This window comes from Musca domestica, unplaced genomic scaffold, assembly GCF_030504385.1.
Source record: "Musca domestica strain aabys unplaced genomic scaffold, Musca_domestica.polishedcontigs.V.1.1 56, whole genome shotgun sequence".
Taxonomy (NCBI): domain Eukaryota; kingdom Metazoa; phylum Arthropoda; class Insecta; order Diptera; family Muscidae; genus Musca; species Musca domestica.
Window position 1 is genome coordinate 1,583,975 of NW_026712356.1, and position 26,745 is coordinate 1,610,719.

At 37.3% G+C, this 26,745-nt stretch overlaps 3 protein-coding genes across 3 annotated transcripts; 1 reads left to right on the forward strand and 2 right to left on the reverse strand.

Annotated features, from left to right (window-relative positions):
• Positions 1-331: 331 nt before the first annotated feature.
• LOC101895693 (cuticle protein 18.6-like) lies at positions 332-16,379 on the reverse strand. Its single transcript, XM_059128599.1, has 3 exons — positions 16,305-16,379; positions 15,633-16,188; positions 332-771 (listed from the first exon to the last, which is right to left on the reverse strand). Exons 1-3 carry the CDS (start codon positions 16,314-16,316, stop codon positions 332-334), a joined length of 1,008 nt encoding a protein of 335 aa, XP_058984582.1. The 5' UTR covers positions 16,317-16,379.
• On the forward strand, positions 12,069-12,899 carry LOC101893776 (larval cuticle protein A2B). Its single transcript, XM_005189677.4, has 2 exons — positions 12,069-12,144; positions 12,227-12,899. Exons 1-2 carry the CDS (start codon positions 12,133-12,135, stop codon positions 12,812-12,814), a joined length of 600 nt encoding a protein of 199 aa, XP_005189734.2. The 5' UTR covers positions 12,069-12,132; the 3' UTR covers positions 12,815-12,899.
• Positions 16,380-24,281: 7,902 nt separating the features above from the next.
• LOC105261434 (larval cuticle protein A2B) lies at positions 24,282-25,041 on the reverse strand. Its single transcript, XM_011296756.3, has 2 exons — positions 24,960-25,041; positions 24,282-24,872 (listed from the first exon to the last, which is right to left on the reverse strand). The coding sequence occupies exons 1-2, from the start codon at positions 24,969-24,971 to the stop codon at positions 24,321-24,323; spliced, it is 564 nt and encodes a 187-aa protein (XP_011295058.2). The 5' UTR covers positions 24,972-25,041; the 3' UTR covers positions 24,282-24,320.
• Between the last annotated feature and the right edge of the window lie 1,704 nt (positions 25,042-26,745).

The window sequence follows — 26,745 nt, forward strand, 5'->3', positions numbered from 1 at the left end:
ACCCATATATACACATATTCCTATGTGCAGAACCAACATTTCGAGGTGTTACACAATTTTTGGCCCAATAAAACTTATAATACCCCCAACATATAGTGTTCTAGCGTATAAAGATTCGTAGAAAATGGTATTTGCTATCTCAAAAAACCCTTGTTTTAAGTTCTGTCACTCTTTGAGTAAATGAGTGATATGTATATAGCCGATGGTATACAGAGAGAAGTATTTCAGAACGATTTTATCTATATTTATTTTTTAGACATAACTTAAAAAATAACAATAACAAAGAAGTGACCAATTGCATAATTGGAAACTATTTCACACACAGGGGGCATTAATGATGGGCAACATAGGTAGCTGGGGCGGAGTAGGTGGTGTATGCTGGGGCAACGGTCTTAACAACAGCAGGAGCTGAGTAAGTGGTATAAGCTGGAGCTACAGTTTTAACAACAGCGGCGGGAGCAGCATAGTGGGCAACTGGAGCAACAGTCTTAACTACAGCGGCGGGGGCAGCATAGTGAGCAACTGGAGCAACGGTTTTAACAACGGCGGCCTTAGCAACCAAAGGTTCACGGTTAACTACGGCGTTGAATCCGTTGACGGGATCAGCGGTGTATTGGACAGTGCGTTTGAAACCATCAGCATCGATCAACGAGTATTCACCACGTACAACATCACCATCACGTTCTTCAACTTGGCTCTTGGAGTCACCGGAGACGGCATCTTGAACATCATAACCGTATTTGTACTGGGGATGAGGATCGTATTCGTCATCAGCCTTAGCCAAAATTGGCTGGGCATGTACATGGACAGCTGGAGCAACAGTTTTAACCACGGCAGCTGGTGCAGCATGGTAGACCTGAGCAGCGGGTACAATGCCAGCACTGGCCACAGCGAGCAAAGCGAACAAAGAAACGAACTGAAAGAAGACAATTTTATTGTAAGAAAATTATGTCGAATGTAGCATTTTTGTTTGTTGTCTTCGACTTACTTTGAATGCCATTTTGTGGTGTTGGGAGTTTTTGTTGACCGCTTAAGGTGCGTGCGTTTTTAGTTGGAGATAAAGTTGTCGACTGATGTTTTTGCCAAAAGTTCACTGGGCTTTTATGTGACACGCTTACAGCCACTGTTGCGGTTTTACAGCCAACATTGTTTGTGTACTGTTGGTCAAATCTCATTTCAAGCAAAATTGACATTGAGTTCAACGTAAGTTTCGGGTAATTAAGAGAATAATTCTCTTTAAGCGTTACCTATAAAATGGTAATGAGCAACAATATCAATTGTTGACATTTCCAGTTTATGTAGGCTTTTACTTGAAGTTGTTGGCAGTTAAATACTGCCTGGGGTGAATTTAAGGATTATTTAAAAACTAAGAAATACAAAATACCTATGTCGCCTGTCCAGTCCAAAATTACTTCAGTTGTCTATATAAAACAATTTTTTCAGTAATGCAAAAAAATTTTTATGATACCCCAGTAAAGTTTCTATTTATACCCTACAACACTATGTGTTGGGGTATTATAAGTTTGATTGAGCCAAAAATTATGTAACACCTCGAAATATTGGTTTCCCACATAGGAAAGTATATATGGATCTTCCTATCTCACCGAGCTGAGTCGATCTAGCTATGTATGTCCGTCCGTCCGTCTGTCTGTCCGTCTGTCCATGTTAATTTGTAATCACTCTACAGGTCGCAATTATGGCCCGATCTTCACGAAATTTAGAATGGAGATGGGGCTAGGGTCAGAATAGAACCCATAATATTTAGGGGTTGAAATGGAACAAAAACTGAAAAAATTCCTGATTTTGCAATTGCTCTACAGGTCGCAATTATAGACCAATCCAGTTAGCATGGGGCTAGAGCTTAGGGCTGGACAGAAGCCTTCCAATGTTGATGGTCATCGGGTAATATTTAGTGGGTGAAATAGGCCACAACATTTGTGTTAAATAAAAGTAAAATTTTCCATTAAACCGCGAATATTTTTAATCCCGGCGAAATCACAAATAGACGAACAGGTCAATTCCGACCATTACGTAGATGCCGAAAGTAAATATATCGGTTATATATAGCGAAATATATACAATGTGTATATACAAAGGAAGGGGGTGTTAGTTAGAATGCTTATATCTCCAGAATGGCTTGACCGATTTTGACAAATTTTGTCAATTCAGAATGCCCTCTTGGCATAAAAGTATAAAATCTAAAAAAATCACAGAAAAATATGCCAATAATTATGTTAATATAGATTTTGTAATATTTTGTGACATTTTTTTATTTTTTTATATTTTTTATCGCATTTTTTCAATTTGACTTTCAATGTTTTGTAATATTTTTTCACCTTACAACACAGGTTGGGGATATTATATAAATATTGCAAATATCGTCCGATCCTCATGAAAATTTTCACAAGGGTAGGGTTGAGCTCAGAAGGGCTAGACCTATTGTTTTCAAAGATGTCCGCAATATATTAGAGGGTTGAAATGGACCAACAACTAAATATTTTCCTGATTTTGCAGTCGTTATAAAGGTCACAAATAGAAACCAAAGGATAAGAAATCTCGCATAAAGTTAGAGTTTAGGACAGAGGGTACAATGGACCCCTTTGTGTGAAAAAATACCAGCGTTACTTACAGGCGATATTTGAAATACACAAAAGGCGAACTTCTTGCTTTTTTATGCTGATTTCGTTGACGGATATAGCCAAATATCGTAGACAAGCAAATCATATAGATGAGTCTACATTTGGAGATACAGAGGGGCTTCATGCTTTTGGAGATGATTGCAAAATTAACCAAAAAAAGAAATGTTTTGCCGATAACACAATTGAAGCCAATCGACACGCCTGTGAAGAGAGTTAAGGACAGGGAAGAATTCTAGCATTTTGGATGACCATTGGATTATATTTAGCTGTAAAATGGACTACAACAACTAACAGCCCGACGGAGTGCATAAATGTTAAGCAAATGTCCATAGTCAAAATCCTAATTTCAAAAGCGAAATCTTGCAAAATGGATTTGGACATAAGGGGGCTTCTAACATATTGTAGTGTTGTAGGGTATAACATAGTCGGCCCCGCACGAATATAGCCTTTGCTTACTTGTTTTATTTACAATTGGAAGAACATTTTCCGGATCAATTATTGTCCGTAATTCGAATGGCGAAACATTGGGTTACGTACATATGAAGACATGTGAAAGAGAACAATCGAACGCGTCTTTAAATTCGGCCAAGATGAAGATAAAGATGTCCACTTTAGGAAATCCTAAGTCATAGCTAATCCGTTCACAAAAAAAAATCTTTTAAAAGTGGGGGTACCTTTCAAAAAAATCAACACATTTAGTTAAAACATAAAAAATGGAGCCTAAATGAAAACATGCAGCGATATTGTTAGTTTCCATGGGGGAAATTTAAATTGTCAAATTGCGGACATTTCGTTAACAAACTTATTTCAAACCCCACAAAACCCCTCAGGTATTGCCGCTATATATCGGAAACTGGATTAGAAATTTTCTGATAATTTTTTATAAAACAAGTAAAAAAGCAGTAAGTTCGGCCGGGCCGAACTTTGAATACCCTCCACCATTTGGAACGAATTAGTAAATTTTCAAAAAAATAAAATCCAATAAAAATTCTTTTAAAATCTTTAAAATATCTAATATAGCAAGGTGCCGATATATGGGAGGGATATACGATATTGTGGACCTATAAATACAAATCTATGTCTGCGTGTAAAGTACTCACAAGGAACTCCGTGTGTGGATTTTCAGACAATACGATTGGAAAATGTGGCTAAAATCATCAAAATACCGAATATCGCGAGGTACCGTTATATGGGAGCTATACGTTATCGTTAACCTATATAGAGAATTCTCTGTCGGAGGGTTAAGTGCTCACAAAGAACCCCTTGTGACCATTCCGTTGAAAAATATGACTAAAAACATCAAAATACCGAATATCGGGGGTACCGTTATATGAGGGCTATACAATATCGTGGATCTATATAGATAATTCTCTGCCGAGGTATAAAATACCCACAAGGAACTCCTTGTATGGATTTTCAGACAATTCCGATGAAAAATGTGGGTCAAATCATAAAATACCGAATATCGGGAGGTACCGTTATATGGGGGATATACGATATCGTGGACCTGTATAGACAATTCTCTCTCAGGGGGTGAAGTACTCACAAGGAACTACTTGTGTTGATTTTAAGACAATTCCATTGAAAAGCGTGGCTAACATCATCAAAATACCGAATATCGGAGGTTACAGTTATATGGGGGATATACGATATCGTGGACCTATATAGACACTTCATTTTGAGGAGGTAAAATGCCCAAAAGGGACTCCTTTTGTGGAGTTTCAGACAATTCCGTTGAAAAATGTGGGTAAAATCATCAAAATACCAAATATCGGGGGTACCGTTTTATGGGGGCTATACGATATTGTGGACCTATATAGATAATTCTCTGCCGAGGTATAAAGCACCCACAAGGAACTCTTTGTGTGGATTTTCAGACAATTCCGTTGAAAAATGTGGGTAAAATCATCAAAATACCGAATATCGGGGGGTACCGTTATATGGGGGCTATACGATATTGTGGAATTATATAGATAACTATAGATAGAACTCTTTGTGTGGATTTTCAGACAATTCCGCTGAAAAATGTGCGTAAAATCATCAAAATACCGAATATCGGGGGGTACCGTTATATGGGGGCTATACGATATTGTGGACCTATATAGATAATTCTCTGCCGAGGTATAAAGTACCCACAAGGAACTCCTTGTGTGGATTTTCAGACAATTCCGTTGAAAAATGAGGGTAAAATCATCAAAATACCGAATATCGAGGGGGTACCGTTATATGGGGGCTATACGATATTGTGGACCTATATAAATAATTCTCTGTCGAGGTATAAAGTACCCACAAGGAACTCCTTGTGTGGATTTTCATACAATTCCGTTGAAAAATGTGGGTAAAATCATCAAAATACCGAATATCGGGGGGTACCGTTACATGGGGGATATACGATATCGTGGACCTATATGGACAATTCTCTGCCGAGGTATAAAGTACCCACAAGTAACTCCTTGTGTGGATTTTCAGACAATTCCGTTGAAAAATGTGGGTAAAATCATCAAAATACCGAATATCGGGGAGCACCGTTATATGGGGGCTATACGATATCGTGGACCGATATAGCCCATCTTCGAACTTGACCTGACTGCAGACAAAAGAGAGATCTGTGCAAAATTTTAGCTTCTTATCTTAATTCGTTTAGACTGTAGCGTGATTACAACAGACGGACAGACGGACGGACAGGGTTAAATCGTCATAGAATTTTACGCTGATCAAGAATATATATACTTTGTTGGATCTAAAATGATTATTTCGATGAGTTACAAACGGAATGACGAACTTAATATACCCTCCATACCTTTTTTGGTGGAGGGTACAAAAAAAAAAAAAAACGTTAAAAACTCTGTTAAATCTTAAAAATACAGAATATACGAAGACCTGCATAGACAATATTCTGTCACAAACTGTAGTTCCCATTACGAACTCTAAATAAGCAATTTGAAACTACTCCGGTGAATAATGACGCTTAAATAATCAAAATACCGAATATTGTGAGGTACTGTTATATGCGGGCTACACGAAGGCGTAGACCTGCACGAACAATTTTCTGTCATTTTTCTGTCATGCATTACAAACTTCAAATACCAAATTTGAAACAATTCCGGTAAATAATGTCGCTAAAATCAACAAAATACGGAATATCGGGAGGTACCATTATATGGGGGCTATACCAAAACGTGGACCTACATCACCCATTTTCAATACCAAAAGTCCTGCAAACATAATACACATTTGAGTAAAATTTTATCAACCTACTTCATTTCGTTCAGAAGCAAGAGTGATTTCCACAGACGGATAGACGAATGGACATCGCTAAATGAATGAATAAATGATGAAAATGAATGATATAGAATTTTATGCTGATCAAGAATATATATGCATTGTGGGGTCTAACATATATATTTTTGGGTTCAAGTTTGCTACAAACGGAATGACAAACTTAATATACCCTCATGGTGGAGGGTATCAAAATAATAAAGTCGCTGCTTAATGTTTAATAGAATTACTGAGTAAAACCCAACAAGAGGTTTTAAGTAGAATTTATTTTTCTTATTTATTTCTGATTTTATAAACCTTTTCAACGTATATAGTTTTATAATTGGAAACTACAAATCTAGAAATCTTACAAGAAAACCAACTAATTTTGGATTGACAGAACTATATTTTATTTTACCATTAGGTATCAAAAACACGTTTTTCATTTCCAAATGTTTTATTACACATCATAATGTATTTTAAGAAGCCTTTAAAACACGGCCCATAATTACATGTACTTTCAACTTGTTATGGCTACTATTACTGAATTTACATTATGTTTCCACATTTAATAAAGCGTAAACTGGATGAAAAATAGAGCTTCAATAACATTGCTTCTAATAATTATTTAATTTTATTTCAGCTTAAAAATGAGTTAAGAGAACGAAAAATTACCCAGAAGAAAAATATTTTAAAAATAATTATATTTTATTAAATTTGTTGTTTGTTTGTATGTCGAATGTTAATTAAAATTGATTAAAAAAATTATGTAAATTTAATTTTTTTTTACATAGTCTTCATATATACAGGGTGAGATAAAAAATTAGAATAAGTTTAGATTTGTTCGAATTGGTCACCTTTGGCACGAATTAGGGCCTTCAAACAGCCAATGAAACCGTCATATGCTGCCCGAATGTTGCTCGGCGGTATTTTGACCCATTCTAGGCGAAGCGCTTGCTTCAGGTGATCGACACATTGGTATTTCTTAGTGCCGACCTTACTTTCCAAAATACTCCAGACACAATAGTCCAACGGAATGGTATCCGGAGAATTTGGTGGCCATTGTGCGCTGGAAAGTAAACGAGGAACCTCATTTTGTAACCATTCTTGGGTGGCGCGTGCTGAGTGCGATGGTGATGACTCCTGTTGGGATGTCCAAGGTCTACGGCCAAAATGTTTGCGTGCCCAGCGCTTTAATACACCCTCCAGAATATTTTCGCGATAATATGCGGCATTTATTCTGATGCCACGGTCGATTAGTACGAGCAGAGAGCGACCACCTGCTGTTATGGCGGCCCACACCATCACCATGGCCGGCGCTTGAGTTCTGGTGGCCAACCGAAGGTGCAAATTTTCAGCTGACATCTTTGGCAAGTAAACCCGATCATGTTGTTTGTTTACAAATGTTTTCTCATAGGAGAAAACCAAATTCGGTACTTCATCACTTTCGGCCAAGCGAATCAACTCTTTAGCTCTTTTGAGTCAATTTTCCTTCTGTTGTGCACTTTTTGGAATTTCAATGGTTGTACCCATTCTAATATTTGCCGAATGGAATATTGCGATATGTTCAGCTCACGAGTCATTTGCGCTTCTTTACTTTTCGAACCATTTCTGCTGATGTTGCTGTTTTCTTCCGTCCACTTCCTTCACGTCGGACTACTCTACCAGTATCACGGTAACGATTTATTCACATTTAAATGCTGGAGTGCTCTAACAATAGGTTAGAGGTTTCCAGTCAAATTTAAAGAAATCACCCTATCGCGCTTGAATTCCATCACGAATAACTTGTTTCCCACCAAAGTGCTTTTGTACGCTTGTAAACAATATAATGAGCTGTCACTGGAATAATTTTGACAGCTGTCGGACGAGTGGCTTAGAAATGACAGCAGTCTGAATTTGGTTGCAGTTTTTTCATCTCACCCGTTATAGCTCCCATATATGTATGTTGCATACATTTTTTTACGAATTTCCAAAAACCCAGCCTTATCACACGCCTATACTACAAGACAAAATTTTGAGATCCTACGTTCAGCCTTTTTGTCTGGGCGTTTTTTCTCGGTCGGTCAGTCAGTTATTATACCCTCAGCCATATGGCTACAGAGGGTGTATAACATATCCGAGGGTATATATCACGATTGTAGACTCTAGGTCTATTTGGACTATTCAGAGATGGGCAATATCGGACCACTCCTTCTGGAACCCAAACACTAAAGGTCAAAAGTTTCATAAAAAATAATTTGCTTCATTAAAAACGAAAATATTATCCAATTTTGTTAAATTTTTTCAAATCCTAATATTTTTATTAGCGCTAGGTCGGGTGCGAAATTGGACAATATCGGTTCACTTCATCAAGTACCTTCCCAAAAATTAGGCCAAATTTTTCAATAATCATAACTCTTATAAAATTGGAAGAAATTGTTCACCGGAATTGTTTCAAAGTTGGTATTTTAAGTTCGAAAAAGATGCTACAGCCTAGGGCAGAAAATTGTCTGTGCAGGTCCACGTCTTCGTATAGCCCCCCTATAACGGCACCTCCCAATATTCGGTATTTTGATGATTTTAGCCTCATTATTTACCGGAGTTGTTTCAAATTATGTATTTAGAGTTCGTAATGGGAACTACAGTCTGTGCCACAAAATGTTTTATGCAGGTCCAGGTCTTCGTATAGACCCCATATATCAGTACCTCCTTATATTCGGTATTTTGACCATACTCAATACTCACCGAAATTGTTTGAGATGTCGTATTTGAAGTTTCTAATGGATACTACACCCTTAGACGGAAAATTGTCTGTGCAGGTCCACGTCTTCGTATAGCCCCCATATAACGGTTCCTCCCTATATTCGGTATTTTGATGATTTTAGCTACGTTATTCACCGGAATTGTTTCAAAATTGGTATTTGAAGTTCGTTATGGGAACTACAGTCTGTGACAGAAAATTGTCTGTGCGGGTTCAGGTCTTCGTATAGGCCACATATATTAGTACCTCCCTATATTCGGTATTTTGACGATTTTAGGTACAATACCCACCGAAATTGTTTGAGATGTCGTATTTGAGGTTCGTAATGGATGCTACAGCCTGTGACAGAAAAGTTTCTATGCAGGTCCATGTCTTCGTATAGCTCCGATATACCGGTATATATATGGTATTTTGAAGATGCTGCATTATACCCGTTTATAATATGGTAATGGCTTATAACAAACAATGCCTATGTAGGTCCACGTCGTATAGACCCCAATATAACGGCTATATTCGGTATTTTTAAGATTTTAAAAGAATTTTAAACGAATTTTATTTTTTGAAAATTTCCAAATTAGTTCCAAATGGTGGAGGCTATTCAATACTGCTTTTTAACTTGTTATCAATACAAGCTTTCGTGTGAAGACGGTATATCGGACAACTTCTTCTGGTACCTCCCCCACAACGGGTCGAAATTTAAATTCGTCAGGTGTGATAATATTTAAAATAATCATTCGATCTTTCTTCTAACTTTTACACAATTAATCGACATTATTTCTTTGTCATCGGCCTATACTTTCGGGTATAATAATATATAGGGTGAAATAATAATATTTCTATCAGCCATAGATATGTCGTTCCACTGGTACCTCTTCCACAAAATATAAAAAATTGATTACCAATAAATCCCACAAAACTGGAGATAAATAATTGTTGCACATATCAATATTTTTGTCAGTGACAGTATTGTCTGTTTTAATACAACCATTCTTTCTCCTACCTCCTCCACAAAAGTTCAAAATTTTCCAAAAATAGCCGATATATGATAATAATAATAATCATACATACATATTGACCCACTCCATCGGTACTATTCCAATAAAGTGTAAATAAACATTTTGCATAATCAAATCAAAATATATTTTTATTTATTTATTAAAATTTTTGGGTTAACGAATACATTAGTTGTTCAATTAATAAGGTTAAACAGCCATACTGAACTACTTATCTGTGTTTATACCCTACAACACTATGTGTTGGGGGTATTATAAGTTTGATTGGGCCAAAAATTATGTAACACCTCGAAATATTGGCTTCCCACATAGGAAAGTATATATGGATCTTCCTATCTCGCCGAGCTGAGTCGATCTAGCTATGTATGTCCGTCCGTCCGTCCGTCTGTCCGTCTGTCCATGTTAATTTGTAATCACTCTACAGGTCGCAATTATGGCCCGATCTTTACGAAATTTAGAATGGAGGTGGGGTTAAGGTCAGAATAGAACCCTATTTCTTTTGGAGATGATCGCATAATATTTAGGGGTTGAAATGGACCAAAAACTGAAAAATTTCTTGATTTTGCAGTTGCTCTACAGGTCGCAATTATGGACCAATCGACGCGGAAATTAGCATGGGGCTAGAGCTTCGGGCTGGGCAGAAGCCTTCCAATTTTGATGATCATCGGATAATATTTAGTGGGTGAAAAAGACTATACATTTGTGTTAAATAAAAGTCAAATTTTCTATGAAACCGCGAATATTTTTAGTCCCGGCGAAATCATAAATAGACGAACAGGCCAATTCTGACCGTTACGTAGATACCGATAGTAAATATATCGGATATGTATAGCGAAATGTATACAATGTGTATATACCAAGGAAAGGAATGTTAGATGGAATGTTTATATCTCAAGAATGGCTGGACCGATTTGGACAAATTTTGCCTATTCAGAACGCGCTCTTGACATAAAAGTATAAAATCTAAAAAAATCGCATAAAAATAAGTCAAAAATGATGTTAATATAGATTTTGTGAAATTTTTTTATTTTTTCATATTTTTATCGGATGCGATTTTTTCATTTTGACTTATAATATTAAGGTATATATTTTGTAATATTTTTCCACCTTACAACACAGGTTTGGGATATTATATACAGATTGCAATTATCGTCCGATCCTCACGAAAAGGGAAGGGATAGGCCCAGAAGGGCTGGGCCTATTGTTTTCAAAGATGTCCGCAATATATTTAGGGGTTGAAATGGACCAACAACTAAAATGTTCCTGATTTTGCAGCCGTTATAAAGGTCACAAATAGAAACGAATGGACACGAAATCTCGCATGAAGTTAGAGTTTAGGACAGCGGGAAGAATGAACCACTACTTTTGTCTGACTGCTTTTGCTGATTTCGTTGACGAATATAGCCAAATATCCTAGACAAGCAAATCATATAGATGAGTCTAAACTTAGAAATACAGAGGGACCTCTTGCTTTTGGAGATGATCGCACAATATTCAAAAACAGGGAAAATTTCCTGATCACACAATTGAAGCCAATCGACACGCCTGAGAAGAAAGTTAGGGACAGGGAAGAAGTCTGGCATTATGTATGGCCATTGGATTATATTTAGCTGTAAAATGGACCACTACAACTAACAGCACGATGAAGTTCGTAAATATTGGTTAAATGTCCCTGGTCAAAATGCTAGTAATATCTGGGCAGTGCTAAAATGAATTTGGACATAAGAGGGCTTCTAACATATTGTAGTGTTGTAGGGTATCACATAGTCGGCCCCGCACGACTATAGCCTTTGCTTACTTGTTTTATTTTTATTCTATAAATTAAGCAATAATTGCTAACCAATTTGATATTTTTAATATTTTTAGAAAAAAAAAAAAAAAATTAATTGACTGTGGTCAAGAACAACGACATGTGATAATTTCATCTCTTCTTGTAAAATTACTCAAGGTCGAAAAAAGTTTGAAATTCCATTATAAGGTAATTCATCTATTTTGGGGACCATTTCATCACACAAAAATCGTTGTTAGTTGTTAAAGATTTTAAATAATTATGTATGTATGTATGTGTCTGTAATTAGCCCGGAAGGGCCTCTACCCTCTTTAACCCATTAATTATAAACCACAAGAAGAAACTCAGTGTATGTTTGTGGGTATGTCTGTTTTCATTGAAAATATAACAATTGCATTGAGAGTACCGAGCGAGGCAAATGAATCAACAAACGGTACAGAAAGATAGATAGATAGACATACAGTCAGATAGTTTTGGTACACTTGTTGTTATTGGTTTATGTCGCAGAAACCTGTTCGGATCACTGGAAGTAACCTTTTTATGGTCAACAAAACATTAAAAATGTGTAACAAAAAATTCGACTATAAAAACATCGACCAAATCAATTTTTGACAACATACAACAGTTACACTTTTAAGCGTTAACACAGCTCAAAGTCTGAATTCAGTCTCACCTTTTTGGTATTTAATCGAAATGGCATTCAAGGTGTGTTAAGGGACATGCGTCTACTCTGGATCTGCTGGAATAACAAATTTTAATGATTTTTAATTTTGGTTTTGTTTTGCAGTTTGTAGCTTTCTTTGCTTTGCTCGCCGCTGCCAGTGCCGGTATTGTTCCAGCTGCCCAGGTATACCATGCTGCCCCAGCTGCCGTTATCAAGAATGTGGCTCCTGTACATGTTGCAGCCCAACATGTGTTGGCCAAGGCTGATGACGAATTCGATCCTCATCCTCAATACAAATACGGTTATGGAGTACAAGATGCCGTTTCTGGAGATTCGAAGAGCCAGGTTGAGGAACGTGATGGAGATGTTGTACGTGGTGAATATTCGTTGATCGATGCCGATGGTTTCAAACGTACCGTTCAATACACTGCCGATGATGTCAATGGCTTCAATGCTGTCGTCCACCGCGAACCTTTGACCAAGGCTGTTGTTGCTGCCCCAGCTGTGGTTAAGACCGTTGCTCCAGTTGCCCACTATGCTGCCCCCGCTGCCGTCGTTAAGACTGTTGCTCCAGTCGCTCATTATGCTGCTCCAGCTGCTGTTGTCAAAACCGTTGCTCCCGCCTACACCACCTACTCAGCACCAGCTGTGGTAAAGACTGCAGTCCCAGCTTACACCACCTACTCTGTGCCAGCCCACCACCACCATTAGATGCCATTTTCGAGAACTCCATTTGGGATGACTGAACGTAAAAATTGATGCAATTGTTGACTTAGTTTTAAATTTGTTAAAAATAAACATTTTTTTAAAAAAGATTACTGTAAAATTGTCATTTGGTAATTTGGTTTTTTATATACCCTTCATCACTACGTATTGGGGCTTTTATAGGTTTGAGTGGACAAAAATTATGTAACACCTCGAAATATTGGTACTGCACATAGGATGTTACATATGGATATTCCTATTTCGCCGTGCTGAGTCGATCTAGGTAAGGGTGACCGTCCGCCTACAGGGTGAGATGAAAAAACTGCAACTAACTTCAGACTGCTGTCATTTCTAAGCCACTCGTCCGACAGTTGTTAAAATTATTCCAGTTACAGCTCATTATATTGTTTACAAGCGTACAAAAGCATTTTGCTGAGAATTTTCCAGAAAAAAGTTATTCCTGATGGAATGCAAGCGTGATAGTGTTATTTATTTATATTTGGCTTGAAAACCACAGGTGGCTGTCGTTAGAGTAATCCAGCAAGTGAATAAATCTTTTGTCTCGTACCATCGCTCGTTACCGTGATACTGGTAGCGCATTCCGATGTCAATGAAGTGGACAGAAAAAAAGCAACATCAGCAGAAATGGTTTGAAAAGTAAAGAAGCGACTTTATCGAAACCCTCGTCGCAGTGGCCGAATCATGGCTGAACATATCGCAATATTCCATTCGCCATTGAAATTCCAAATTGGGCCGCCATCACAATAAATGTCGAATATTATCACGGAAATATTCCGAAGGGTGAATTAAAGCCTTGGGCATGCAAACATTTTGGCCGCAGACTTTGCATGCGACACCCAAGAATGGTTACAAAATGAGGTTCCTCGCTTCATTTCCAGCGCACAAAGGTTACCAAAATCCCCAGTTACCAATCCGTTGGGCAAATGTGTCTGGAGTATTTTGAAAAGCAAGGTTGGCACTAAAAAATACCAAAGTGTCGATCACCTCAAGCAAGCGCTTCGCCGGGAATGCGAAGCAACATTCGGGCAATGTGTGACGTAGAGCAACATTCGGGCAATGTGTGACGGTTTCATTGGCCGTTTGAAGGCCATAATTCGTGCCAAAGGTGACCAATTCGAACAAATCTAAACTTATACTAAAAATTTTTGTTTTATATAATTCATTGGTTCCTCTTCTATTGAACTTACGATCTCGTCACTTGAGTGAAAGAAATATTTGTTATAGAAGTTATTTTTAAAATAACTTCTGGGGAGAATTTCCCAGACAAACAAAAGGAAATTTATGAGGATTGGTGGCTCTTTCCGAAGCCTTGGTATTCCCTGCCTTTCCGCCTGGTAATTACAATCGTACTCCACTAATAAACAAACGTTGTTGTTGTAAAATCAACAATTATGGGATTAAGCCTGACCATTTTGCAACAACGAAAATTTTTAAATATATTAAAAAACAAGTAAAAAACATTAAGTTCGGCCGGTCCAAACTTTTAATACCCTCCACCTTAGGGTAAAAGAAACATTAGAAGAAATGTCCCAAAAACCATTAAAATGCCGAATATCGGGAGGTACGTTTATATGGGGGCTATACCACAACGTGGACCTATACATGCAATGTTTTGCCACACGCTCAGGGACCCGTTATGACCTACAAATTCCAATTTCCAGACAAATCCGTGAAAAAATGTGACATAAATCATCAAAATACCGAATATCGGGAGGTACCATTATATGGGGACTATACCAGAACGTGGACCGATATATCTCATTTTCAATACCAACCATCCTAGACACAATGGCAATTGCTCTGCTTAATTTTGGCGCTCTACGTCAAATAATGTGGGCTGTATCGTGATTTAGACAGACGGACAGACAGATAGACGGACAGACAGACAGACGGACATCGTTAAATCGACTTAGAATTTTATGCTGATTATGAATATATATACTTTATGGGGTCTAAGACGAATATTTAAGGATGTTACAAACGGAATGACAAAGTTAATATACCCTCCTTTCCAAGGTGGAGGGTATAAAAATAAACAAAAATACTTCTTTCGTGGCTCCCTTGACGGTTAAATATTTCTGGTACTTTTATCTGCAATTTTGCGAAAGCACGGATTCCGAGAATTTTGAATCCGAAATTTTCAAAAATGTGAGCAAATTTGCTCCCTCTAATCTGGTAACTCTCGATGGTTGGTTACTTTTAAAACGCCGATGTACGTGTCCATTTTTTTTGCTAATGACTGGATTATTATCATCGCTCATAGTTGTTGACACGTCTATAAGTATCTTCCGTGTTTAAGAATTAGTTGTCTCCTTGAACTTATCTGTAATTAATAAATCTTCCAAAGTATGTACAATTTGTGTTGAACTTGCTCCGAAAGGCGGTAAAAGAGTCGGAGTGTTCTTTCTTTCATATATGATTATAATTATATTTTCGAAGTTCATAATTATATCTAATTCGCCCTTCCTAACATTTTCATCGAATGCTGCTTTATTTCGTAAGTTAGAGATAAGCAGGTCTTTAGTAATTAATTAATCCAGGACTTGGCACCACTATATCATTCAAGGTGGACTTAATTCGCATAATATATTGGGTTTGCTGCAACTGCAGTGTAGGGTATTCGAATCTCCAGGTATAGTGTAAAAACATAACAAGAGCCTTAGATTTGTTTATTACAAAATTTTTTTCAATGTATTTTACTATTTAACATTTAGCTATAAACATAAATAAACATCTATGACATAACAGCATTTAACAAAAATAATCAACAACAATGGCTCTTAATGATGATAAGCGTAGGCGGGAGTTTCATAGGATGCATAATGGGTTGGGGCAGCGTAGTGAGCAACGGGGGCCACAGTCTTGACAACAGCGGGGGCAGCGTAATGGGCTACAGGAGCTACTGTCTTAACAACGGCGGGGGCAGAATAGTGGGCAACTGGAGCAGCATAGTGAGCTACGGGAGCCACATGTTTAACAACAGCAGCTGGAGCAGCATAGTGGGCAACGGGAGCAACAGTCTTTACCACGGCATGACCCAAAGGCTCACGTTGAACAACGGCGTTGAAACCATTAGCATCATCGGCAGTGTAGTGGACGGTACGCTTATAACCATCAGCATCGATCAAGGAGTACTCACCACGTACAGCATCACCATCACGTTCTTCGTTTTGGCTCTTGGAGTCACCGGTCAATTTGTCTTCAACACCATAGCTGAATTTGTATTGAGGATGAGGATCGAATTCTTCGGATTTGACAACCACCTTTTGGGCTACAGCTACTGGGGCGGCAGCGGTGTGATAGGCAACTGGAGCATAACCAGCACTGGCGACAGCAACAAAGGCAAGGGCAAAAACAAACTGCAAAGAAAAATAGGTATTAAAAGATTGTTTTTAATGCCGTCAATATTGTTCGTTGTTGTTGTCTAAATGACATGACAAAGTATGCCCAATGAGACAACCAGCCATTCACTTACCTTAAAGGCCATATTGTTGTAGTTGAGTCTGTGACTACTGTTGAAGTTCTTTAAAGGCGTAACTACCAAATGTGAATGATATCGTTATTAGATTTCGATCAACTTTTATACCCAAAATATGTCAAAACAAAACAATGAAACAATAAATTAAAACAGGTTCATGTAATTTATCAATTACTGCATTATTTTGTAGACGATATTTTTGAGTGAATGCTCCACAATTTGCATTAATGGTAGGAGATTAGTAAAAGAAAGGAAACCCGCGCAAACAGTACCTTGTAGACAAATCGGTTGGGACTTTGGCACGTTGGATAGAGTTTAGGACAGGACAGAGGTCTATCACTTTGGTTGGCTATATCGGCGATATAGCAAAATTTATGCCCATTATCACAAAGGGGCCGTAAATATAGGTAAACGTCACGATATTTCTCGTAATCTTGTGGTTCTAATCAAAATATGACATTATATCAAGAATAAAATGGAGGAGAAACATACATATGCAGTAAATACCTGAAATGTTCTGCTAGCGAGTGACCTCAGATATATAAAATATTTTCTAAGTAGTTCAGTTATGTATTCAACTCTCATGAGGAATTCGTTCATTAAAATTAAAGCGCTATCGAATTATGGAAATTACATTAATATAATGTTAAATAAATGTGGCAGGCATTAAATCCAGTTTCTATAAAATAAAAACCACGTATTCGAGATAAAAATGAAATATAAACAAGTAATCAGAGGCTATAGCCGTGCGAGAGCGACCATGTAATACTCTTTAGATCTCAGTCGTGCTAATAGGTATTCAAAAAAAAAAAAAAAAAAAAAAATCACAAAAGAAGTTGTGCTAGCAAAATGCTAGGCTTTTGTCCTATTCTAAACTCCTTTCCCATGCAAAATTAAGGGTTGATGGGTCTTTAATTATGATCTGTATAGCGACTTAAAAATCACTAAATATTTTCCGAAAACCTTCAAAAACAATAGGCTTCTATTCTGACTCCAATCCAAATTTTCTGAGGATCGGTTGATACTTATTCTCTCAACACATAGCGTTGCAAGGTAAACAAAATATTAGAAGAATGTACAATTTAATATCTTAAGTCAAATTGAACAAATATTAAAAATATGTCGTGCGGGGCCGACCATGTGATACCCTAGCACATTACAATATATTAGAAGCCCCCTTATGTCTAAATCCATTTTGGATGATTTCGCTTTTGAATTTATATCACGGAGTACTGCCAAGATATTACCCTTAGCATTTTGAACAGGGACATTTGCCCAATATTTACGAACTCCGTCGTGTTGTTAGTTGTTGCGGACCATTTTACAGCTAAATGTAATGCAATGCACGTCCAAATTGCTCGAATTCTCCCCTGTTCTTAACTCTCTTCTCAGGCGTGTCGATTGGCTTCAGTTGTGTGATCAGGATTTTTTTCTGTTTTTGGTTCATTTGAACCGCTAAATATTTTGCGACCATCTCCAAAGCAGGAGGGCCCTCTGTATCTCCAAATTTACACTAATCTATATGATTTGCTTCTTTACGACATTTGCCCGAATTTCGTCTTTTGTGTATTTCGGATATCCCCTGTAAGGCATGCTGGTATTTTTTTCTCACAAAAGTAGTGATCCATTTTACTCGCTGTCCCAAACCCTAACTTCATGCGAGGTTTCGTGTCGTTTGGTTTCAGTTTGTGACCTTTATAACGGCTGCAAAATCAGGAACATTTTGGTCCACTTCAACCCCTAAATATATAGCGGACATCTTTGAAAACAATAGGCCTAGCCCTGAGGATCGGACGATAATTGCAATCTGTGTATAATAACCTGTGTTGTGAGGTGAAAAAATATTACAAAATATACACTTCAAAATCAAAAGTAATATTGAAACAAGTAAGCAAAGGCTACAGTCGAGCGGGGCCGACCGTTGAATACCCTACAACACTATAATAAATGATACAGTTTATATAGGCGAGATACTCGAAAGAATTCCATAAGATATTGTGACAAATAATAAAAGAAAACCATCAGGTTTCGTTCTCTAATTTTCGAATAATAGCAACTTAAACTAATTTGCACATTTCCAATTTATTGGTAGATGTTGCACTTAAATGGTCTTCCTAGATCTGGAACCTATATTTCCCAAAGACCTATAATCCCTCAGACGTGGCAAAAGATTAACATTTATTATTCGTTTTTTACTGAAACGCAACGAAATCAGCGTTAACGAAATAGTCAGAAGTGCGTCTTTCCTGTATTTGTGAATTCTCCAAAAAGTCACCGGAATGGACATTTTCGTATTTTGTCTACAAAAGTTGGCAAACTATTTCACACATTGAATATTTTTGGATGGCCATCCAAAACTGCTTGGCTTTTGCAATGTCCGGTAACCCCCATCCAAATGTGCGTGAGGATCGGGCAATAATTACGACCTGTTGACAAATTTTGCAGTTTTTTGGTCCATTTCAACCCCTAAATATATGGCGATCATCTCCAAAAAGAGTAGGCTTCTATTCTGACCCTCATCTTATCCCCATGCAAAATTTCGTAAGGATCGGGCCATAAATGCGATCTGTATATGATATCCTGATATCCTAACTACTTAGTTTTGTTAGCTTTAGAAATATTACCAAATGTTTAATTCAAAATGAAAATATGCCAAAAATGTGACAAAATTGAAAAAAAATATGAGAAAATGTTAGAAAATCAATATTTTCATCTTTAGAGAGATATTTTTATGCGATTTTTTAGACGTTGCTTCTTTCCTGCCAAGAGGGCATTCTGAATTAATGAGAACTGTCGAAATCAGTTCAGCCGTTCTCGACATATAAGAGATCTTTCAAGCATATCCTCTTTGATAGACATATATATCGCACATATTTTGCTATATATCCGATTTGTTGGATGTTAACATCAATGTAAAGATCAGAAGTAACCTAGTCATGGCCTTATGATTTAGCCGGGATTTAAAATATTCGCGGTTTAATGAAAAATTTTTAATTTTTTCAAAACAAAAGATATGGTCTATTTTACCCTCTAAATATTAACCGATGACCACCCAAATTGGTAAGCTTCTTCCCTGCCCTAAACTCTAGCTACATACGAAATTCCGCGTCGATTGGTCTATAATTGCGACCTGTACAGCTACTGCAAAATCCGACATTTTTTCAGTATTTGGTCCATTTCAACCCCTAAACAGTTGGCGATCATCTCCAAAAGAAATAGGGTTCTATTCTGACCTCAACCCCACCTACATTCTAAATTTCGTGAAGATCGGGTCATAATTGCGACCTGTAGAGTGATTACAAATTAACATGGACAGACGGACAGACGGACGGACGGACATACATAGCTAGATCGACTCAGCTCGGCGAGCTAGGAAGATCCATATATACTTTCCTATGTGGGAAACCAATATTTCGAGGTGTTACATAATTTTTGGGCCAATCAAACTTATAATACCCCCAACACATAGTGTTGTAGGGGTAAAATCACAAAATATTACAATATTACAAAATTGTGACAATATTGGACCTATATTTCCCATCACCGAACTCGATTTAATTTTGTCAATAATGTTACGTTTTATTGAGTTTGGAGCGCCAGTTAGCTAGACAGACGGACGGATGGACCTCTAGACACCTAGTGTCTGAAACCGTTATTTCGATGTGGCATGTTTTGGTCGTATCAAATGATAGATAAAGCACGTCGACCAAAAGTGACATGTCCACATTTTATCATGTAACGGCATCACTTAATTACACTTAAAGTAAATGTCGAAGATTTCGAATTGATTGGGATATATTTTTTACTATCACCCAAAGAATTTAGCTGTGACCTCATGATTAATGGTAGTTCGAGCTTAACACTCTTCCATACGTTAAGGGTATGTTAGTTTTACTATTCACTTTTAAAAAACCCCGAAGTATTTGTATATATTATTGGTCAGATTAAAATTCTATTTGAATTAAGCTATTTTAAAATTCACCCTACGAAGTTAATATTATCGATTTTTGACGTGAGTTAAATATAGAGGTAACGACCAGATGTATTCAAAAACAAGTAAGCAAAGGCTATAGTCGTGCGAGGCCGACTCGCTTTTGAAATTAGGATTCTGACTAGGGACATCTGCCCAATATTTACGCACTCCGTCGTGCTGTTAATTGTTGTGCTCCATTTTACAGGTAATCCAATGGCCATCCAAAATGCTAGAATTCTTCCCTGTCCTTAACTCTCTTCACAGGCGTGTCGATTGGCTTCAATTTTTTGATCAGGAAGTTTTTCTGTTGGTTCACTTGAACCTCTAAATATTTTGCGATCATCTCCAAAAGCAAAATGCCCCTCTGTATCTCCAAATTTAGACTCATCTATATGATTTGCTTGTCTTAGATAAATTGCTAAATTCGTCAACGAAATCAGCATAAAAAACCCGAAGTTCGCCTTTTGTGTATTTCGGATATCGCCTGTAAGTAATGCTGGTATCTTCTCACACAATATTAGTGGTCCATTGTACCCGCTGTCCTAAACTCTAACTTCATGCCAGATTTCATGTCCTTTGGTTAATATTTGTGACCTTGATAACGGCTGCAAAATCAGGAAAATTTTTAGTTGTTGAAAAAAATTTTCATGAGGATCGGACGATAATTGCAATCTGTATATAATACCCCAACCTGTGTTGTAAGGTGAAAAAATATTACAAAATATACACTTCAATATTATAAGTCAAATGAAAAAAATCGCATGCGATAAAAAATATGAAAATATAAAAAAATGTCACAAAGTACTACAAAATCTAAATTAACATCTTTCTCGGCATATTTTTCTGCGATTTTTTTAGATTTTATACTTTAATGGCAGGAGGGCATTCTGAATTGACAAAATTTGTCAAAATCGGTCTTGCCATTCTTGAGATATAAGCATTCATCCCATTTCGTAACATCCCATTCGTTGGTATATACACATTGTATATATTTCGCTATATATAACCGAAATATTTACTATCGGCATCTACGTAACGGTCGGAATTGACCTGTTCGGTTATTTGTGATTTCGCCGGAATTATAAATATTCGCGGTTTGATGGAATATTTGACTTTTATTTAACACAAATGTTATAGTCTATTTTACCAACTAAAAATTATCCGATGACCATCAAAATTGGAAGGATTCTGCCCAGCTCTAAGCTCTAGCCCCTGGCTAACTTCCGCTTCGATTGGTCTATAATTGCGACCTGTAGAGCAACTGCAAAATCAGGAAATTTTTCAGTTTTTGGTCCATTTCAACACCTAAATATCATCCGATCATCTCCAAAAGAAATAGGGTTCTATTCTGTCATAAACCCCACCTCCATTTTCAATTTCGTAAGGATCGGCCCATAATTGCGACCTGTAGAGTGATTCAAATTAACATGGACAGACGGACAGACGGACGGACGGACATACATAGCTAGATCGACTCAGCTCGGCGAGATAGGAAGATCCATATATACTTTCCTATGTGGGAAATCAATATTTCGTGGTGTTACATAATTTTTGGCCCAATCAAACTTATAATACCCCCAACACATAGTGTTGTAGGGTATAAAAAATTCTGTGTAAGATATATAGAACAAAATAAAATATTTAATGATTTTTTGTACGTTTTCTGGTCTCAAGCCTGCACACTAACCCTAATGCCAAATTTCAGATTTCTAGCACTATCCGTTCACCCGATACAGAAATTTAGTACCATTTAGTACTTTTCGTCCCAGAACCAGCTCTTTATTTTTACCTAATCACCGGCAGTATCCCAATATCTACATTTCAAATTTCCAGCTGCATCCGTTCACACAAAAATAAAACTGTACAAAAATTAATACCATTTAGTTTAGTACACATTTCCAAAACCATCTCCTCATATTAGCTATACTTCCTAAACTTTATTCAAGATTTTTCCTCAATTCGTTCTCATAATACTAAATGGTACGAAATTTATTGCGAACTTATAGTTTGGATGTCCAAAAACGCAGCCTTATACGCTCCAACATTGACCGACATGCAACATTTCAGAATTTTAACTTCATCTGGGCATTGAATCAATGAGTTACTTATTCATTGAAATATTTTCTAAATAAATGCTGTGTTCACTTTAATGACCTTAAATGTTACCATAAATTAGCGGTAACATATAAAATTTACGGATTTTTGTAATATTTCCATTAAGTATTTCCAATTTTCAATATTCGAACAGTCATTCTGGAGCAGTTCCACATAAAATTCGAATATCAGAGAACCAAATTTTAATTGTTCCAATTGTTCGACTTTTCTGAAGTTTTTTATTCACTGGAATTACAAACAACAGAAAAAAAATGAATAAAAAATATCAAAAAAAGGTGTAAGCTCGACCGCGCCTAACTTTGAGTACCCCCCACCATTTGGAATGAATTTGGCAATTCTCAAAAACAACAAAATCCGTTAAATATTCAGTTAAAATCTTAAAAATATCGAATTTAGCTTTTAAATTAGGGTCTATACGACGACTTGGACCTGCAGAGCTAAATTTTGTCATAAGCCATTACAATATTCAAATGCGAAACTTTAAAAAAAAGTCGGTGAATAATGTTGCTAAAATCATCAAAATACCGAATTTCGGTAGGTACCGTTATATGGGGGCTATACGAAGACGTGGACCTGCACAGACAATTTTCTGGTATATGCTGTAGTATCCATTACGAACTTCAAATACCAAATTTGAAACAATTCCGGTAAATAATGTCGCTAAAATCATCAAAATACCGTTTTATGGGGGCTATACGAAGACGTGGACATGCACAGACAATTTTTGCTCATATGCTGTAGCATCCATTGCAAAATTCAAATACCAAAATTTAAACAATTCCGGTGAATAATGTTGCTAAAATCATCAAAATACCGAATATCGGGACGTACCATTATATGGGGGCTATATGAAGACGTGGACCTGCACCGATAATTTTCTGTCATAGGCTGCAGCATCATAGGCTGTAGTACCCATTTCGAACTTCAAATACCAAATTTTAAACAATTCCATCGCTAAAATCTTCAAAATACCGAATATCGGGAGGTACCGTTATATGGTGCCTATACCAAAACGTGGACCTACATGGCCTATTTTCAATACCAAAAGTCATGCAGGCATAATATTCATTTTAGTAAAATTTTATCAATCTACTGCATTTCGTTCGGAAGCTAGAGTGATTTCCACAGACAGATAGACGGACGGACATCGCTAAATCGACATAGAATTTTATGCTGATCAAGAATATGTATACTTTCTGGGGTCTAAAATTTATATTTCGAGGTGTTACAAACGGAATGACAAACTTAATATACCCTCCATACTATGGTGGAGGGTATAAAAAGTGGGCGTGGTCAATTTTTCTTTAAATAAAAACCTAACTTGGGGTATGACAATCATTTGTAAAAATTATTGTCGAAATAGGTTCAACCTTTCTTAACTGATTCAATTACCAATGAACGAGACCATTACTTTGCGTTTTTCGGAACTACATTTTTTGAAATGCGTCAATCTTTGAGTAGCTGTACCATCAATCGACCAATAAATTCCAATCACTCAAATCAAAATAACAACTATTACACCAAATGTCAAAACTCCCGAGGAAAAAGTGTGGGAATGTCTTGATTTCAACAGACACACATCGTTTAATCGATTCAAAAAATCATGATGGCTTCACTTTAAGGTTCGTTTTACACATCCTTTCATAGGTAGTCTAATTGGAAAGCTCTCCGTCCGCTTAAAGTATAAGCTTTTGTCATGTGTCACCACCATACTTGAGACGTCAGTTATATTTGTTAGAATCTTCTTGACCTAACTAAAAATATTAGATTCTAGCAATACCATGACTGTACCCAATATGTAGTTCCTTAACATATTATGATATGGGTTCTGATTAATTTTGACACACAATTTCGTTCAATCTTTAAATAATTTATTAACTCAACAATAGGACATTCAGGTCATAGCATTTTTACGAAATATACATTTAGTGGCGGACGACATGGGCGGCAGGTACAGAGTATGTGGTGTAAGCTGGTGCTACCGACTTAACAACAGCTGCAGCAGCATAGGTATGGTAAGCTGGTGCAGCATAGTGGGCAACTGGGGCAACAGTCTTCACAACAGCAGCGGGGGCAGCATAGTGGGCAACGGGAGCAACGGTCTTTACCACAGCAGCGGGAGCAGCAACCACAGCCTTAGCTACCAAGGGTTCGCGGCTGACGACGGCGTTGAAACCATTGACGGGATCAGCGGTATATTGAACAGTACGTTTGTAACCATCAGCATCGATCAAAGAGTATTCACCACGCACAACATCACCATCACGTTCTTCAACTTGGCTCTTGGAGTCACCAGAGACGGCATCTTGGACATCATAGGCGTATCTGTACTGAGGATGGGGATCATATTCTTCAGCAGCCTTGGTCAGGACAGGGGTAACGGTCTTAACAACAGCGGCGGGAGCAGCATGGTAGACTTGAGCAGCTGGAAGGATGCCGGCATTGGCGACAGCGAGCAGGGCAAAGACAGCAATAAACTGAAAAACCCAACAAAAAAGATTTATTAGTCCTTTTACAAAACATCAAAGGGATCAAAAGTTCTCTTCCAATCCGATATAACTCACCTTGAAAGCCATTTCGTTCGTCAAAATTGGTTAGTAGTGACCCTTGGTGGATTCGGAGTAAGTGTAATTGAATTGAATGTTCAATTAATTGTGATAAGAATTTTGTGAAGTCAACGGCTTTTATACGATAAGACAAAAATTAAGAAAAGGAGAAACAGAATCACTTATTCTCTTGTGCCGCCAAAATGTTGATGTTAAGTCGCACACCTTTGAGAATTTTGGTGACAAAGTATTTAACGTTCGCTGGCCAATTAATTTTATGAATGAATTACTTGTTGCGTTCAAAGTATGTAAGCATAAATAGGGTAACCAAAAAAGAATATAAACATCTAATGTAAAAGACAAAAGTCCGGCGCACTCGTAGAAAACAGAAAAAAATGTCATTAGGTCACCAGTGTCTTCTTATGAAACATCCTACTAGCGTCTTATTTTAAGATGTATACATCATTTGTTGTTATTTTTTTACCCATGAATGGGTTGAAATTGTGTCTAGAAAAAATTGGTAGACGTGTGTTCCATTTTCAGCGTTGCTAGTAATGACATCAACATAACCTAAAATCATCAAAATACCAAATATCGGGAGGTACCGTTTTATGGGGACTATACGAAGACGTGGACCTACATGGCTCATTTTCTGTCTTGGGATGTAGAATCCATTACGAACTTCAAATACCAAATTTGAGAAAATTCCGGTAAATAATGTCGCTTAAATCATCAAAATACCCCATATCGGGAAGTACCGTTTTATGGGGGCTATACGCGGACCTACATGGCCCATTTTCAATACCAAAAGTCCTGCAGACATAATACACAATTGAGTAAAATTTTATCAGCCTACTTTATTTCGTTCGGAAGCTAGAGTGATTTCCACAGAAGGCCAGACGGACAGACGGACGGACATTGCTAAATCGACATAGAATTTTATGCTGATCAAGAATATATATACTTTGTGGGGTCTAAAATGTATATCTCGAGGTGTTACAAACGGAATGACAAACTTAATATATAACATTTCCAGAAAAACAGTTCTCGGGGCAAAGTCATCGAAATTCCAAGTAGTGCAAGAACTTACACCTCAATAAAAAGAAAATAGACTCAAATGAGCTAAAGATTTGCTTCGCTTGGCCGAAAGTGGTGAACTGCCGAATTTGGTTTTATCCGATGAGAAAACATTCATTGTCCAGCAGTTTGTAAACAAACAAAATGATCATGTTTACTTTGGCAAGTAAGCAAGAGGTCAGCTGAAAATGTGCACCTTCCGTTGGCCACCAGAACTTAGCGCCGCCGCTCGCTCTCCGCTCGTATTAATCGATCGTGGAGTCAGAATAATTGCCAAATATTATCGCAAAATATTTTGGAATGTGTATTAAAGCCTTGGGCACGTAAACATTTTGGCCGCAGACCTTGGACATACCAACAGAACTACGCATCATCGCACTCACCACGCGCCACCCAAGAATGGTTACAAAATGAGGTTCCTGTCTTCATTTCTAGCGCACAAGGCCACCAAAATCTCCGGATACCAATCCTTTGGACTATTGTGTCTGGAGTATTTTGGAAAGCAAGTTTGGCTCTAAAAAATACCAAAGTGTCGACCACCTCAAGCAAGCGCTTCGGCGTGAATGGGCTGGGCCGGGAAATGTCGTGTGATGGTATCATTGGCCGTTTGATGGCCATAATTCGTGCCTAAGATGACCAATTCGAACAAATCTAAACTTATTCTAATCTTTGATTCCATTTCCAACATTTTTGCTTTCATTCAATAAAATTTAAAAAAATGTAAAAA